The sequence below is a fragment of the Ochotona curzoniae genome, unplaced genomic scaffold (assembly GCF_017591425.1).
Source record: "Ochotona curzoniae isolate NIBS_2020 unplaced genomic scaffold, NIBS_Ocur_1.0 scaffold_4506, whole genome shotgun sequence".
Taxonomy (NCBI): Eukaryota; Metazoa; Chordata; class Mammalia; order Lagomorpha; family Ochotonidae; genus Ochotona; species Ochotona curzoniae.
Genome location: NW_024467119.1, coordinates 80,041,108 through 80,058,653, shown reverse-complemented (window position 1 = coordinate 80,058,653; position 17,546 = coordinate 80,041,108). Strand labels below are relative to the sequence as shown.

The 17,546-nt window shown below is 49.2% G+C and overlaps 1 protein-coding gene across 3 annotated transcripts in view; it reads right to left on the bottom strand.

The window, feature by feature from the left end:
- The window catches only part of TMEM131L (transmembrane 131 like), a 171,990-nt gene that overhangs the window by 25,593 nt on the left and 128,851 nt on the right, over positions 1 to 17,546 (bottom strand). For all 3 annotated transcript variants that reach the window (XM_040966894.1, XM_040966895.1, XM_040966896.1), the window contains 9 exons: positions 15,429 to 15,570; positions 13,931 to 14,040; positions 13,023 to 13,095; positions 9,933 to 10,060; positions 7,067 to 7,209; positions 5,265 to 5,451; positions 4,867 to 5,052; positions 4,218 to 4,367; positions 3,208 to 3,824 (listed from right to left, as the gene is read on the bottom strand). In XM_040966894.1, coding sequence (XP_040822828.1) covers positions 3,208 to 3,824; positions 4,218 to 4,367; positions 4,867 to 5,052; positions 5,265 to 5,451; positions 7,067 to 7,209; positions 9,933 to 10,060; positions 13,023 to 13,095; positions 13,931 to 14,040; positions 15,429 to 15,570 — 1,736 coding nt within the window. The remainder of the gene's footprint in view (positions 1 to 3,207; positions 3,825 to 4,217; positions 4,368 to 4,866; positions 5,053 to 5,264; positions 5,452 to 7,066; positions 7,210 to 9,932; positions 10,061 to 13,022; positions 13,096 to 13,930; positions 14,041 to 15,428; positions 15,571 to 17,546) is intronic.

The following is a 17,546-nucleotide window of genomic DNA, read 5'->3' as shown; positions in this document are numbered from 1 at the left end:
CCTGGCTCCGGATCAGCTCAGCTCTGGCTGTTGTGCCATTTGGGGAGTGAATCAGCAGACAGAAAACTTCACCAGGCTTCACCAGGCACACTTACCCAACACTCAACAAGATGTTTGTGCTAAATATTAATGGCTTTAAAAAAAGATGATTTATTCAAAGGCAGAGCTACAGAGAGAGAGGGGGAAAGACAGGACAAAATCTTCCATCCATCGATTCATACACATAAAGGCTACAATGGCCGAGGTTGGGCCAGTCCAAAGTCTAGAGCCATTTATCCTTTCATTTATTTGGGAGTTTTATTCTTACCACCTCTCTGAGGTATGAATGCCATATAGAAAGCTGTACATATTTGGGCGGGGTTATGGAGTGGACATCTACAATGCTGGCACCCCACATGGCTGCTGGCTTGAGCCCTAAATGTTCTTTTTCTCTGCTCCGTCCCTTGCTAACGACATGGGGAAGCGGCCGGGGACGCAGCAAGTGCTTGGGCCCCTGCAATCCAGTGAGAAACCTGCATGAAGCTCTTGACTTTGGCTTATCACAGCCCTGGCCACTGTGGCCATCTGGACAGTGAATCGGTACATGGAAGACCTCTGGCTTGCCTTCTCCATTTAATGCTTTCTCTCCCTTTTTCCTAATTGCTTTTCATATTAGTAATCTTTAAAAATGTACATGCCCAATTCTTTATAATTTTCTAAACACTTCTCTCTGGTGTGCTATAAGGCCACCAGAAGCCTGGAGCCAGGTTTCTCAGTCTATGTTACTTGTTATTATCCTGCCCCACCTTCCCCGCTCCCACCAGCCACCGACACGAGCCCACTGCTACGCTGCACCTGTACATCTGGGGAGAAACAGCTCAAACGTGACAGACACCAACAGAGGGTTCCCACCCGGCTGGACCCTACAGCAAACAACTCCGCATCCTCAACAGCAAGGTGCTCGGCCTGGCTCTGCTCGGCAGACTCCAGATGCTTTCTTCAGATTCCAGAGACGAAAAACGGAATGAGTGCTGTGAGCTGGCCGGAAGCACACCCAGGCTCTGCCCCCACATGGCACTGCTGTTCACGAGCACCATTTATGAGGGACCTGCTCATCGCCTGCCTGGAAACGGCAGCCTTCAAAATCCCACAAGACCTCACTAAGAAGCCCCAAATCCTACCTTCAAAACCCCCCACTACCTTCCCCTGCTATTGTAAGTTCCTATGTTCAACATGTCCCAAGTTTTACACATCCTTAAACTGTAAGTCGATGGCAGGGAAAGGGCTCACTGTTACAAGTTCTATAATAGTTTCCTAAGAGGTGGGGAGGGTGGCAGTGGTCATAGCACAGTAGGTTAAGCCTCTGCCTGTGGTGCCAGCATCCCATATGGGTGCCAGCTCAAGTCCCGGGCACTCCACTTCTGCTTCTGTCACACTGTATGGCTCAAAGATGTCACAGCTCTATGATGGGGTGAGAGGGCTGTCCCTGCCTTGCAAGCAGGGCCTAGCATTTTGTCCAGACAGCTGACAGACACAAGAGGCCAGGGAAACAGCGCTTCTGCAGGACCTCAACCCCTCCCCAGCCAGTCTTCCAAGTACACATGGGGTCAGCTTATGCAAAGAAGTGGCTCGTGTTCAAAGGATTCACAGGATGAGGGAAAAGCCCAGCAGAGAGGAACTGCTTCTGTAGTGTTTGAGTCTGGGCCCTGGAGAGTAGCGAGGACACAACTGGGACGCATCGGCAGCCAAGCACCTGCTTTGATTCAAAGACCTGGTGAACAACTATATGTGGGGAGGGACTCGCACATCAGGTGGAGAGCAAGCAGGACCTGACACCACTCCACAGACACGACCCCACTTCAGGCAGGCACACAGCTGCTAGACCTGGCAGGAGCAGGCTGGAATGAAATGCAGCAAAAAATACACATGCAGCCAGTTGCTGGAACCTTGTTCGGGTCCCACCCCCACACTTCCGTTCCCATCAGCAATGTCCTTCCAGGGGACATCTGAAAGTCAGTTTGGACTTGTCACCAAATGCAGGAAGCTTATGAGAATGAGTTGGTCCACAACACTCCTTCGGCTGCTTTGCACGTCCCAAGAACAAAAGCCACGAAGCTACTTATGTCAGATGCCCTGAGTGAGCAAAGGCAACTGAGTTTCCCAGGTTGTAAAAAGGGCCAAGAGTCTGACAGGCAGAGGAATGTACATAAGAAAATGGTCAGGTTGTAAATTTCAAATAAAAAAAAAAGAAGGGAGTGGGAAGGGTGGAAGGGAAGGGCAGTACATTGGCACAGCATGTGCAGCTGGCACCTGTGATGCTGGCATGCCATACGGGTGCTGGTACCAGTCCCAGCTGCTCCATTTCCAATCCAGCTCCCACCTAGTTTACCTGCAGAGGCAGCAGAAAACGGCCAAGATACTGAGGACCTTGACCCACACGGGAAACGTGGACAGAATGCTGAGCTCCTGTAGCCTGGCCCAACCCTGGCTGACTAAGCTATTTAGAGAATGAACCAGTAGATCAAAGAGTTCTCTCTCTCTTGCCTTTAAAGATTAGTAAGCCTTTTCTTTTCTTTTTTAAAGGTGGAAAAGGGGGCTGGCAATGTAGTAGAGTAGGCTGGCACAGCCTAAGGCACCAGCACTGCATAATGATGCCAACCGAGTCTCAGCTGCTCCACTTCCCACCCAGCTCCCTGCTGATGGCCTGGGAGAGCAGCGGAGGATAGTTCTACTCCTTGGGCTCCTGCACCCACATGGGAGACTGGAAGAAGCTCCTGGCTCCTGGCTGCGGTCTGGCCCAGCTCTGGCCATTGCAGCCACTTGGGGAGTGAATCAGCAGACAGAAGATGTCGGTCTCTCTCACTCTGCAACTCTGCCTTTCAAATAAAAATAAATCTGATTTTTTTTTAGAGCAGGAAAGGTGAAATTTACGAAAAATAGCAAGAAAAAGACTCCCAGATCCTCCCAGGAGGAACATGATCCCTGTGCCCCTCTGTACGAGGCTCTGCCAGGCAAACTTTCCAGTCACAGCATTGTACAGCCTCCGCGCTCCGTCCTGGGCTTCTGCCAGCAGATCCAACATCCACGCCGCCTTTGGCTAAGATGAACCAAAAAAAAACCCCCAAACCCCCCACATCTTCCACGCCAGTGCAGCAAAGAAAACCAACAGACAGATGCAACAGCTACTTCTGCATGGAGCTTTGGGGTGGGGAGGGAGGAGAAGATTACCAGCGTTTCTTCTGGAACTTTCTGGCAAGTCTGGCGGGGACTGAGGTGGGCTTCTTGGCAAATGACTTTCAGGTAGTTTCTTAGAGGTCTTCAGGGGACAGAGCTCTTGCTGCCTGAGCTCGGCATTCTCTGAAGTGTTCAGGGCAATTTCCTTAGGAAACACACATGGCTGTCCCACCTCCTTCACAGTACACTCTGAGGAAGGGGGACCGACAAGCAGCACCGCTTTCGGGGTGCTGTCTTCTTCGCTCAGCAAGTTTTGGGGGAGGCCCAAGCTCTTCTGCAGGCCAACAGTCTCCCCGAGGCGGACCCAGTTCCCTGCTCCAACATCAACGCACAGGTCCTCTCTGGGAACCGACAGGGGGCTGCCAGAGGCCGCCTGCCTGTCGTCGGGGGTGGGAGCGGGGCTGGCACCGGTGGCACCGGGCATGCTGCTGGCTTTGTGCTTGCTGTAATAGACTGAGCACTTGTGCTTCTTCTGGGAGTGTCCGTACGAGGCCGGGCTCCTCTTGGCAGCATTCTGGACCCTGTTCCGGGGACTGCTCACGGCCAGGCAGCTCTTCCCTCGGTTCTTATCTGAGGGGCCGTACGGGTCCAGGAAGGTCTTGCAAGTGCTCCTACATGCAGAGAAGGGACACATCTCACACCAACGCAAGGGAAATCCACCTCTCCCTGCTTGCTCCTATGTGCAGGTGCAAGGAACAGCAATTTCTCTCTCTCCCTCTCCCTCCCTCCCTCTCTCTCTCTCTCTCTCTCTCTCACACACACACACACACCCCATGCCTAAGGTGAGCTCTAGGGGCTTCCACTTATGAAGACACCCCAGACCATGCCCTTCTAGAAAGTCTCTCTCCACACTGAATCAGCACCACTGTCCATACCATGGCATGCAGTAGAGCTGACGAAGACACACTGGGGACTGACACCGCTATGACCATCACATCAAACCAGAAAGGGTCAAATGGTCAAAGGCGAGATGGGACCATGCCACCCACTACCAGATTTCTCACTTGTGAGTGTGGGAGCTGACCACGTCCATGGAACCACTGCCTAGCTGGGAGGAAGCGCCGGCACTCTGCCTCTGCCGCGTTTTCACGAATTCCAGAAGAATGTACTGGGCTTGCTGGACGGCAATCAAGACCACACCCAGCAGGGACAAGCTGTGAAGGCAAGCCAGGGTGCTCGTCAGCACGCTGTCCCCACTGACACTGCACGGAGACAAGCGCAGTTACACGAGCCGGGAGGGAGCGCCACAAAGACGCAAGATGGACAGCCCAGGAGAAGGGAGCAAACCAACCCAAGTTCCGGAACTTAGCAGTCCGATTCTACAGCTCAAGTTAGAAACAATCCCGTGAACAGGATCGTGCTAGTCTGCTACCCTCAAACATCATCACACTGCCCTTCTTACCTTCCACGGCACGTGCCCATGGACATGCATGGAACACGACTGTCGAGCATACTTCTAGGACCCATGAACTACATGCAACCCCACATGGTCAGTCAGGCATGATCTTGGAGCTCACCAGTTAGCGTCCTGTGGTCAGATCTTGCAGAACTGCACCCGTGGAGCTCCACGCCTACACAGGGACGTTGTGCGCAGCTGCCATCTGCACACAGGTGGCCGCAGGAAGAGCACAGCGGGGGAAGGCAGAGGTTTACCTGACAAAGAACACGGTGAGCCTCCAGAAGGATTCCTCCCAGCTGGGCCCCGGAACCACATCAGCACACAGAGGCAACAGGTGATGAGGGAGGGTCACGTTGAGAGTGAAGTGGAATTCCAGGCCGGCTGCCGTCACGAGGGTCAGCTCCCGGATGACCCAGGAGGAGGTGAAGTCTGGAGTGAACCTAGCAAGCGATTGATCTTTGTGAACTCCCGATCGCTCGATCCCGTGCTTTAACTTTTGCCACCGAGTAATCCCAAGGGCGATACAATGTCTGACTTCCTGGAGACAAAACTTGAGCCTTTCCCACTTGGGCTGAGCTGCCTCACCCACCATGCACACACATAGCTAACAGCATCGCAAAACTGCCAGGAGGTGATACAATCTGATGCTTACACGATGCTGATGTCGCGAGATGCGTCCGGGTCCAGCGAAAACTGGTGACAGTCTAGAATTTCAAATCCGTAACCCTGGCAATTGTACCCATTAATTCTCAGCGAGGTCACAGTTATGGGCAGGGGTCCAACGTTCTCCACTTTGAAGTTCTTTGTGATTGATAGAATTTGTTTGCTGTCTTTCAATTCTGAGAAGGGCAAAGAGAGGGATTTTATGAATATCTAACCTGCAAAATTTGCTTTCAGTCGTGGAATCAATATTAATATAATCAAACAAACCACTATCAAAATGTGGAGGGGAAAGTATTCAACCTAAGCTGAAAACAGCTTCTGCACCAGCTAAGCTGCTGTAACCAGGACACAGCAGAAACGTGCCGGCAGTCAGGGTGTTCCTGAAGGGGAGTGTCCTCGGCTTGGGCTGGCCTCGTATCAACAGCAAGGGCTTCAGGGGTCGTCCTCCCACCACCAACCACCAGGTAACCTGTGACACTTGTACTCTCCTTCTGAACCAGGGCTCAGCTCAGTATAAGTGGATGTGCTCTCGTGTTCAAATTCGTCACACCCTCCACAGTAATCAATGATTAAACCCTCACAAATTAATGGGTGCATTTCTTATATTAGAAGTTTAACATTAGGACAATTTTTAAAGAAGCCCAAGCATTTACAATCCACAGCCCAGCCCATGTAAGGATCAATGCTTTATCTGATTCTACAGCATTATCATACCCTTTAACCTTACCAAAGTCAACACGGAATGAATGGAAAGATGGATCATACCAAGAGTAAAACTGTGAACAAATCTTTCTAGATTTGCTGTTATTCAGCATTGGCTTCCTTTAAAAAAATTCCCAAATGAGCATTAATTAGCAAAAGGTTTTAGCAACCAGTTTTCTGTCAAAATGTGCGAAAATTCTTCCAATGCTTGCACAAAACATGAAAATTAGAAAAAGACAGAATTTATATCTAGTTTGATTTTTATTTCAGTTACTCATGATGATCTTAAAATGCAGAAATAATTTAAAGGCACTTAAGTCAAAGATGTGCAAAACTTGGAAATTCCAAGCATACTTTTCAATGTCTAAATTTTTTCAATAAATTTTAAAACTGACCTTCCCAGCCACACTCGCTCGAGGCCGCCATCCTGAATGGTAAGTTACACTATTCCCCACAACACTCACAAAGCTGACTCTCAGCACTTGCTAGTCTTCTCTTCATTATCTCGGTGTGATTCTAACTCACAGCCAAACGAACTGCATCACATTTACATTAAATACCCGACACCGTACTACTAAACAGTGTGGCACTTACACTAGATTTTCCTTTCTGTATCATTTGAATGAAATATTGAAAGCTGTTTTGACAAAGGAGGATCAACCCTCTATGCATTAATTAGGCAAATTTACAGTCAACCTTTAAAACAACATTCTTGGGGCCAGCAACATGGCACAGGAGGTAAAGCTGCTGCCTGCAGTGTCGACATCCCACACGGGCACCGGTTCGCAGCCCAGCTGCTCCATTTCTCATCCAGCTCCCTGCTACTGCACTTAGCAATGTGACACAACACGGCCCAGGTATTTGGGCCCCTGCAACAACATGCAAGAGCTGGAAGAAGCTACTGGCTTAGGCCTGTGCCAGCCCTGGCTGTTGGTGGTCCTTTGGGGAGTGCACCAGTGGAACAAAACTGATCTCTCTCTTTCTCTAACTGCCTTTCAAATAAACAATTCTTTAAAACTCAAGGAGGAATCTTGGGAGGGAATCCTTTTGCCCTTGGTTTTCCCACGCAAGCCACAAGGATCAACTCACGTTGGCGGCAGTCCATCAGCGTGGACTCAGGCACCTTGAACCGCAGGGAGCCTCCCGTGCCAGGCAGTCTCCCGCCCACCTTCAGCAGCTCCCGTGCTCCGAATCCCTCCACACCAACCACGTCAAGGACAGTCAGGTTGTTCCTGTGGCAAAAGGAAACACGGTCACAGACTGGACCACCGGATACACAGCACTGGAACTGGAATATTTCTGATGAGCCCACAGACAGCAGGAGATGGAACAAAGGAAAAGTTCACAAAGACGCATGGAACCTCACTGAGCCAAGTCTAAAGCAGTGTGACCAGCCACAGGCCAAAACCGGGAAGCCAAAAGGCTTCAACATCACCAGGCTGGAAGCCAGACATCCCAGAGGGAGAAAAAAAAAAAGAAAGAAAGAAATCAAGTGAGGGCCACAGCCAGGAAGCAGTGATTTTAGACAAAATGATGCAAACTGCCGATGGGGCGAACTAAGGAGTCTGCACAGCCAGTGTGAGACTTCCGCCAGGGATCCGCATGGTGAGCCAGTTAAGCCACCAGCTGCACATCAGCATCTCAGATGCGCACAGCTTAGAGTCTCAGCTGCTCCACTTCAGACCCAGTTCCTTGCTGATGTACCAGGGAAAGCGGTGGGAAACGGCCCTTAAGTGCCTGGACCCCTGCAACCTGCGGGAGAGCTGGAGGAAGCTGCCAGTTTGGGCGCAGCCCAAGTTAGACAGCTATTTGGGGGAATGAACCAGAGGACGTTAGATTTCATTATCTCCCCGTCTCTTCTCTCTCTAGAACTATTTCAAATAAACAAGTAAGCCAGAAATAATCTTTTAAAAACAAAGAACGTTGCCTTAAGGATGACTCTAAAAATAACATTCCAGCCCTTTTAAATCAGTGATCCAAAATCATCACCTTATAGATGCATATACCTAGAGAGAATCTTATTAATCACACTATTTCACACTAGGGTTTGCCTTTATACGCACTGAAACATGATTGCTAAGGCAAGAAAGTGGACTTATTTGGATGACCAACACTGAAGTGAAAGCTGGATGTCAAAATTAAAACACTACGGAAGCACACAACTCATTCACTCACTTAATGTAAAATTCACTAAAATGAGACGGAAACAAACTTTAGAAGTCACCTGCAAGCCTTTAATTGACTGGGTACTAAATAACTGATCTTATTTTTAGAAATTGTGTATCAGTGCAGAAAATCACCAGCAAATACAACATGTCAAACATTCAGAATTGGGCCCGGCGCGATGGCGCAGTGGTTAAGGTCCTCGCCTTGCACGCCTCAGGATCCCATATGGGCGCCGGTTCTAATCCCGGCAGCCCCGCTTCCCATCCAGCTCCCTGCCTGTGGTCTGGGAAAGCAGTCAAGGATGGCCCAAAGCTTTGGGACCCTGCACCCGCATGGGAGACCCGGAAGAGGCTCCTGGCTTCAGATCAGCATAGCATCGGCCATTGCGCTCACTTAGGGAGTGAATCATCGGACAGAAGATCTTCCTCTCTGTCTCTCCTCTCTGTATATCTGCCTTTCCAATAAAAATAAAATAAATCTTAAAAAAAAAAAAACATTCAGAATCTCAACTCTAACCTAGGATATGGTGAAATTCATCTACACATTTTCTATCATCCTAGTTCTTTGACAAATGAGTAACAGAGTTAACACATAAGGCTGGCATTGTGGTGTGCTGGGTGAAGCCACTATCTGTGGCACTGGCAGCCCATCTGGAGGCCACTTCACAAACCAAGCCAGCTCCCTCTGCTAAAGCTTGGAAAAAGAGTGGAAGATGGAGCCCTGCCTTCCCACATGGGAGACTCAGATGACGCTCCTGGCTTCGGCCTAGCAGAGCTTTGGCTGGCGTAGCTATCTCTAGGGTGAATCAGCACTGATGAAAATGCATCCCTGCATCTCTCTTATCACAGATTTCAAATACAGAACTTAAGTCTTTAAAAAATGAATAGAGGGCCCAGTACAGCAGCCTAGTGGCCAAAGTCCTCGCCTTGCACATGCCAGGATCCCACATGAGTGCCAGTTCTTATCCCAACAGCTCCACTTCCCATCCAGCTCCCTGCTTGTGGCCTAGGAAAGCAGTCAAGGATGGTCCAAGGCTTTGGGATCCTGCACCTGCATGGGAGACCCGGAAAAAGTTCCTGGCTCCTGGCTTCACATCATCTCAGCTCTGGCTGTTGTGGTCACTTGGGGAGTAAACCATCAGACAGAAGATCTTCCTCTCTGTATATCTGACTTTGTAATAGGAATTAAAAAAAAAAAACCTAAATTTGTCTTAGCCTTCTCTCTAACGCAGAGAGCTTCCGCATAGTTCTGCAGTTCTTGTAAATGTTTGAAAGAAGTCTCAGTAAAGACTACCTGAAGATGACAGATACCTAAACGAAAAACAGCGAGCTGCTTGTGTCAGCGGCAGTGACTGTCACCTACAGAAAAGCAACAGAGAAGAAAAGAGCCCATGGACCCCATGGAGCGCCTTCTCAAACCAGAGATGAGTGGCATGAATTCAACACCATTTCAGCAACTCTTCTATGTTAAATGACTGGGAAATAGATGTATGTGTGTGTGTTCCAGCAGATGTGTGTGTATGTGCAGTGTGTGTGTGTGTGTGTGTGTGTGTGTGTGTGTGTGTGTTCCAGCAACAGTGAGTAGAGTGAAATCAGCACAACCTCTCACAGATGTGGGCATGCTCCCTTCCTGGGCAGGGAGGGACGGAGCAGAGGGTCCAGAGATGACCAGTGCAGCCACAGGGGCCCTTCTCTTGCAGCACACCCTCAGAGTTTAAAGAGAGGTGAATGGAGCTGATGCCCTGTGACAAGGAGAAGCAGACAAGGAGTTGCAGAGGGGACACACATACCGGATCAGGATGAGCGAGGTGACTTTTCCGTAGTCAGCGGGCGTGAAAACGACTCCAACCCTTTTCACTTCCAAGGGCTGCAAGTGCAAGTGGAGGACGCCTGGCCTGGATTCCTCGGCATGCGCGCCCTGCAGATTATTCATAGTATGGTTAAGAACCTCCTCCCGTCAGCCTCAGCGAAACACAGGGCATCCGCAGGGAAACACAGCGGCGTCTCTTTCATCATTCACATCTGACCGAACACATTGACCTGAGCTTGCCTTTCACCTGGGATTTCACAGTTCCTGCGCACGGCTGAGATCCACAGGCAGAGCCTGTAGGACAACTCTACACAGAGCTTCTTGGCTGGGTTAACAGCTTTATACACAAGAATGAGTATGAGGGCAGAAGCCTCCAATGTTGGTATCCCATAGGGTTGCCAGTTTGAGTCCCAATTACCCTGCTTTCAATCCAGCTTCCTGCTAATGCACCTGGGAAACCAGCAAAAATGACCCAAATGTTTGGGCCCCTGCACCCATATGGTAGACCTGGATGGAGACATGAATGAAGCTCCTGGCTCAGGTGTGGCCAGTTCTAATTGTTCCGGCCATTTGGGGAGTGAACTAGTGGATGGAAGATTTCTCTCTCACTTCCTCTCTCCCTCTGTAACTCTTTCCAATAAGAAAAACAAATCTTTAGAAATAAAGAATAAGTATAAAACAGACAGGATCAGTGACGTGGCACATTGGGTAAAGCCGCTACTTGCAATATCTGCATCCCATATGGGGTACCAGTTCAAATCCAGCTGCTCTGTTTCCAATCCAGCTCCCTGCTAATGTGCCTGGGAAAGCAGCAGAAGATAGCCCAAGTGCTTGGGTCCCTGCTCACCCATGTGGGAGACCTGGGAAGAAGTCCCCAGCTTCCAGATTCAGGCTGAGCTAATCTTGGAAGAATACTTTATCTACCAAATAAATAAAATAAAAATGTTTTTCAAAGTTGCTGATCTTGGCTTGAAGATAAGAATAACACCATCTATACAGTGGTTCCTGTAAGGACAGGCATTGGGTTAAGGATGCAAAATACTGAGCATCTTGTAAACTTAATTGAATCTTTAGACATTATTATGAGTGAAAAGGGAGGCTGGGGAAGTTACGTGCTTAGTCCAAATAACGTCACACAGATGGAACACACAAGAGGCAGGACTCAAAACACCTGATTCTCAATCAAGGAACCCCATTTCTAAAAGCAAATAAATAAAACAACAACACAAGAGTCTTCCCTCTAAATAACAGAACATTAAATAATAATTCTGGATGCCTCCAAGGCTCTGACACTATTCTTGGTGTCACTGTCACAAATCAGCAAGGACACCAAAGCTCCCCTTATCACAGAGAGGGAAGCACTGCCGGGAAAAATCTTCAGAGATAAAACTTTCTCCAAATGATTTGTACTCTTTGCCCAAAGCTGAATTTGTCAGATGTGAAAGGAACTGGCATTATATTGGAAATTAAAAAAAAAAAAGGTATCTCTTATTAGCCATATTTTGGCTTGAGTATTTCCAACAGTCCTGTAGACTGCCCGGCAGGGAGACAAGAAGGAAACGGGGCAGGGGCCTCCTAATAAGAGTAAGACCATGGGGCCCAGGGCGAGAGACTCATGGCTAAAGTTCTCGCCTTGCTGACGCCAGGATCCCACATGGGCGCCAGTTCCCGTCCCGGCTGCTCCACTTCCCATCCAGCTCCCTGCTTGTAGCCTGGGAAAGCAATCGAGGATGACCCTGCACCAGAAGAAGTTCCTAGCTGTGGAGCAGCTTAGCTCCAGCTGTTGAGGGCACTTGGGGAGTGAACCAGCAGACAGGAGCTCTTTCTGTCTCTTCTTCCCCTCTGTATCTGCCTTTCTAATGAAAATAAATATTTTTTTAAAAGGTCATACCTGCAGCAGGGTTCCATCTGAACAGTGTGGACAGAGCGAGGAATGCACTGCAGACCTGCTCTACAAACCCCATGCAAACGCCCTCACGCACGGGTCAGAGCTGGCTTGCATCTGCAGCCTCCCTCCTCCTCGACTCTCAAGGGAATAATGAGAGCCATTCGTGCATGTCTCAGGTGACAAGGGGGCAGCGGTGGAAGTGCTTGCAGCATCACGTCATGGCTGCATGTGTGTGTAGTAAAAAGGCAGCTGGGTGCTCATGGGTGGGTTTCTACTAACAGGCGCTCCAGCTGTGAACCACATGCGAGTAGCATGCTGTTGAGACAAACATGGAGCTGTACACAGGGCAGGCCACAGTCACACCTCTGCCCGCTTGGACCTCCGGCAAGCTTTCATTAAGGACCAGAGAGCTAGGAATTTAGAGAAAACCCTTCCCTTTATGGGAGGAGGGGGATGATGGAATAACACAAGTTAGAGGGCTCAGTACATGAGTACCACTTGGCAAGAGAAGACTTTTTAAAAACATTTTCACTTTTATTTAATGTCGCCTACAGAAGACTCTTCGAGGAGGCCAAGGAATCCTAAGAGAATCACACATTCTGGGACCCTGAGTTGTATAGTGGTCTATGTGGTCGATTCATCTGGTATCTCTCCAGTCATATAAATCTGAGTCCTCTAGATAAAATGATTTGTGCACAAAGCTGAACCTGACTCCTGTTACACAAGTTAACTGGAAAAATGTATGCCCCCTCCTACCCTCCTTCTGATGCTTGGAGAGCAAGCATCAGAAGTCTACAGAGTACACAAGGATGCTGTGCCCAGGACCTCGTGGGACCCAGGGAGTGGGCAGTGCATTTGCTGTCAGCATTCTTTTCTCTGTTTAAAGGCAACATCCTGAAGCCTGAGGCCATGGCAGAGTGGGTTAAGCTGTACCTGCAGCACTGGCATCCCACACAGGCACTGATTTCACTCCAATCCAGCTCCAGGAAGGGAGCAGAAGTTGGCTCAAGAACCTGAGCCCCTGCACCCACATGGGAGACCTAGAAGAAGCTCCTGGCACAGTCAGCTGCAACCACTGCAGCCGTCTGGGGGCTGAACTGGCAGATGAAGATTGAGCTCATATATATATATCTTTCAAATAAATAAATACATCTTTTAAAGAAAAAAAGGATAATGTCCTACCCGGTAAGGGCAAGCTTTGGTGAGCTGGAATTCACTGGTGGTAAAATTAATCATCTGTATATCAGTGCCAAACCTATATAGAAAAAGAGAAGTTCAAAGGAGTGTGCAAATTGCTACCAGTAAACAAAGAACTAACACTGCTACACATACATATATACACTCGTACCTACGGAAGCACATATGCTCCTGTGTGTGCACACCACACACACACGCCTGGGCCTGTCCCCAGTGTGTCACAGCCCAAGACCTGGCACCACGGACGTGTTACTTGCCACTGGCAGTGCAGGGTGTACAGGGGCACAGGTGACAAACACCACACGCTCAGGGGGAGTCCTAATTCTGTCCTGCAATGGTTCACAGCTATGAGACCTGAGAGGACGGGACTCGGAGCTGGGAACAACTGTGGCCACGCACGCAGCCACTCTGGGCCATGGTGGGAGGAAGCCACGGATGCCACTCAACATCCTTCAGGACACAGGACAGCTCCACTTCCAACAGAGGAAGAAACCATCTGGTCCGACACGCCCGCTGGGCTCAAAACATCTGTGGTAAAGGCAGAACTCACCAGTAAAACTGAAAGCAGGAAGAGCTCCAAGTCATTAACTGCGGCTGCATCCATGACACAGAAGCGACAAGAGTTACTACTGCCTTGAACGGTCTGATTTCTACTAGGTTAGGACATATGCTAGAACAGCTCAACTCATTTCTTGTACCTGTGCAACATCACGATGCTGAAGGTTTGCTCAGTAATCAAAGCTCTACCAGGAAGAGACACAACACAGCCACCCTGGAGATCACACACACACACACAGACCAGACACCAGGTCCCACTGTACACACCTGGTCGCAGAACCTGGGTGAACAAACAGGGCGGGTTTTGCCACAGCAGTCCTGGGACGACCACCTACCATTTGTGGAGCAGGCGTGCGGTGGCTTCCGGCTTAGGATACAAGGAGAGGGGCAGGAGCTGCACGGAGACCGGAAGGGACGATGGGTTCTTCAGCACAAAGTACTTCACCTAGGGATCGGGACAGGAGAGTTAAGCCCATAAAGGTCCCAGCACCATCGAGAACCTCAGCAGAAGGAACCATCCCATGACTCAGCCCATGCACATCTCGGGAAACAACCAGCCTGCAGCCTTTAGAAGTGCCTACGTCCAGAAGGGCAAGGAGCAGGTGGGGAAGATGCGGGGACCACCGGGACCTCATCAAAAGCAATGTGATCTCCTGGTTGCATCAGGAAGAAAAAAATCAGACACTGCTAAGAAGAACGAGTGAAAGACTGTTTGAAAAATGTGAATTCAGATTGCAGCCCACAGTATGGTGATGAACAAGGACCTTCCAGGTAAGTATGAAAAAGCCCTGATTCTTAAATAATTCCCACTGCAACAGAGCAGAGGAAAGAGGGCCAACTAGCTGACGCTCTCAAGTGGCTTGTTCAGCCTGTGTATACTGCTGTGCTGCTTCAGGCTCCCACTCAAATAGACCCAATCACTGCGGGAAGTGAATGGCAGCTCTCTTGGTTCAACTGTCTTTCCATTTACAACCATAAACTGTTTCTAGAAAGTACTGATATGTGTAGAGGGAAGAGAAAGAAGAACGCACGTGTGGTCCATGTGCAAAACTCATCCGCCTCAGAGAGCAGCAGCTGCCAGTGCTCAGGACTACGCCGGCAACTTGATCTCAGAATTAGTCCCCGATACGAAGTTCCACAAGCAGAGACAGTCCTAAGACACCATCCCTCAGGCACGCCCTGCGCAAGCACCTAACAAGGGCTGACCACATGTGGCCGAGCTCTGGCAGGCAGACTATGGAGACGTGAGCAGGGGCGTGCTGGTGGCACCCCATCCGACTGCCCATGGTGGGATGAGAGGCATTCACAGGCCTGGGTCCTGACCGCCCTCCTCGGAGCTCCCAGGGTCAAGCAAGCTCTCCCCGAAGGGTTTGCACAGTACTGTTTCTGACTGGCACACTTAACTTAGCAAGTTGAAGGTCAATCCAAACTCCACCTTTTTCATAGATCTCAGTCTGTGTAGAGTTACCATTGTTTTGGCCACTTCCTCTACCAAGAACATTCGTGGCATAGAGGGGGCTTCAGAAAGTTTATAGAAAATGGAATTAGAACATAACTTCATTTTGATGCCAAAATTTTGTGAAACCTTTTTGGAAAATGCATCACTGTGTTTTTTAAAGTGATTTCAAAAATGTTTCGTACAAAAGTGCACATCCCATGTAATATAACATTCCTCCACAATTTTTTTCAAGTATCATCATCTGGATAATGGATTTAAACTAGTCTTACTTCTAAAACAGTATCTCAGTTTGGAGATTTTCCAGTACTTCGCAGACCCCAGAGCCTGACCCTAACCCTAACCCCGGCCAGGCACTGCCGACATGCGACGCTCACCATGCTATTCCTGACAGCAGTGACGCTGAAGTTCAACATGAGGCCGGGCTCCACCAGCAAACGAGGCAAGGAGGAAACAAAGGATTCCAACTCCTTGGATTTCTTCACGTGGGCAAATCGAGTCATGCCTAAAACGCTCCTCCTGTGAGGGATGGAGAAAGGCAGGGTAACGGAAAAACTGTTGGACACAAACACAGGGGGGGTCACATATAAAGAGCACTCCCACTCAAAGAATAAGCACTCCTGGGGGGAAACGGCTTCCTCGAGTCTAAGAAACAGACCTCAGAATGCCCTAAAAGGTAGCGAAGTGCATAGCACAAGGACACATAAGCCAGACGGGGGAAATTCATCACTAAAATACACACACACACAAACACTAAAGTCCATAGAGCACAACACACAAATACAAAAACCCATAGTGGCGTTCCAAAAGAAGGGACACTGTCTCCACATTACATGGTATTTACCAATAAATGTGGATGACACAATCATTTGAAACATCCCAGGGTCAGCACTGTGGAAGAGCCACTTAAGCAGCTGACTGCAATACCAGGTACTGCTTTGAATGCCAGCTGTTCCACCTCCAACCCAGCTCCTTGCTGATGGCCTTGGAAAGCAGCTGATGACTGACCAGTCCCTGGGCCCCTTGCACCCATGTAGGAGACCCAGACAAAGTTCCTGGCTCCCAGCTTCAACCTGACTTAGCTCTGGTCAGTGAAGCCACTTGGGGAGTGGGCCATCAAACAGAAGATCTCTGCCTGGCTCTCCTTTTCTTGGTAACCCTTGCTTTCTATTTAATCTTCACCCCTCCCCCAAAAAAAGAAAGAAAAAGAAATACTCTGGGCCCAGTGTGGTAGCCTAGCAGCTAAAGTCCTCGCTTTGCATGTGCCAGGATCCCATATGGGTTCTGGTTCTAATCCTGGCAGCTCCGCTTCCCAACCAAATCCCTTTCTGTGGCCTGGGAAAGCAGTTGAGAATGGCCCAAAGCCTCGGGACCCTGCACCTGAGTGGGAGACCCAGAAGAGGCTCCTGGCTTCTGGCTTTGGATTTGCACAGTTCCAAGGTTGTCGTCTACGGCCATACCACCCTGAACGTGCCTGATCTTGGATTTGCACAGCTCCGGCCATTGCAGCCGCTTGGGGAATGAATCAGTGGATAGAAGATCTTCTTCTCTCTGTGTATCTGACTTTCCAATAAAAATAAAATAAATCTTAAAAAAAAACCCAAAATACTTCTTTTTTGTAGTCATCAGTCTAATAGCTTATTCAAGCCAGTTTACCCATAAGTGCTAAAATCATGGAGTGAAATAGTTTTATTAGCACAGATTCCTTACAAATTACCAAAGGGAAAGGAAGTGCCCATCTCCAACACAGAGCCTTGAACACGTATCACAAAGACCAACCAACACCACGTGGCCAAGTCAACACATGGAGGAGCAATTATACACCCCCCAGGGATGCAAAGACGTGGACAAAATCAACTGGGTAATTTACTAATTGGTTACTCCCAACAGAAACCTGGGGAAGCAAACAGAAGAATCCTAAGTGTGCAATATCCTGAGAGACAACTGGCCAAACTGTTGACATGAAGGAAGATGAGAAATGGTATGGGGAGGACAGATCCCAAGAAAGCTTAACAAATGCAACCAACACACGCCAGGTACCGGCCTGGGGACCTCAAGCAGCACGAAGGTGGTGGGGGAACACCAGCCATGTGGAACATCTCTGGGTCCACAGGGAGATTGCCAAGTGAATTAAGAGCACACACAACTTAGCCATGTCACCGTTCCCCATGCAGTAGTAGGAACTCTACATGCCGAAGAGCCTGATCCAGGCCCGAGACCAGGTAGAGCACATTTCCACACAACTAAGCAGAAAAGCACACGTGTGCATAAGCAGAAAAATAAAGCAGAACTGGTGAAACAGGAAACCCTGGTGAACGAAATCTACCTGAGGAATACTGGAGCAGTCACTGCACTCATCTTTTTATCCTTTCTGAGGTTGGAAATTTATAGCATAAAAACTCAAGAGAAGCTAAAAACACGACAGGCTACAGTTTCAACAAATCCCATGTGATCCTGTCTGCCTGGGAAGCAGGAGGAGCCAGGCAAGGGCAGAC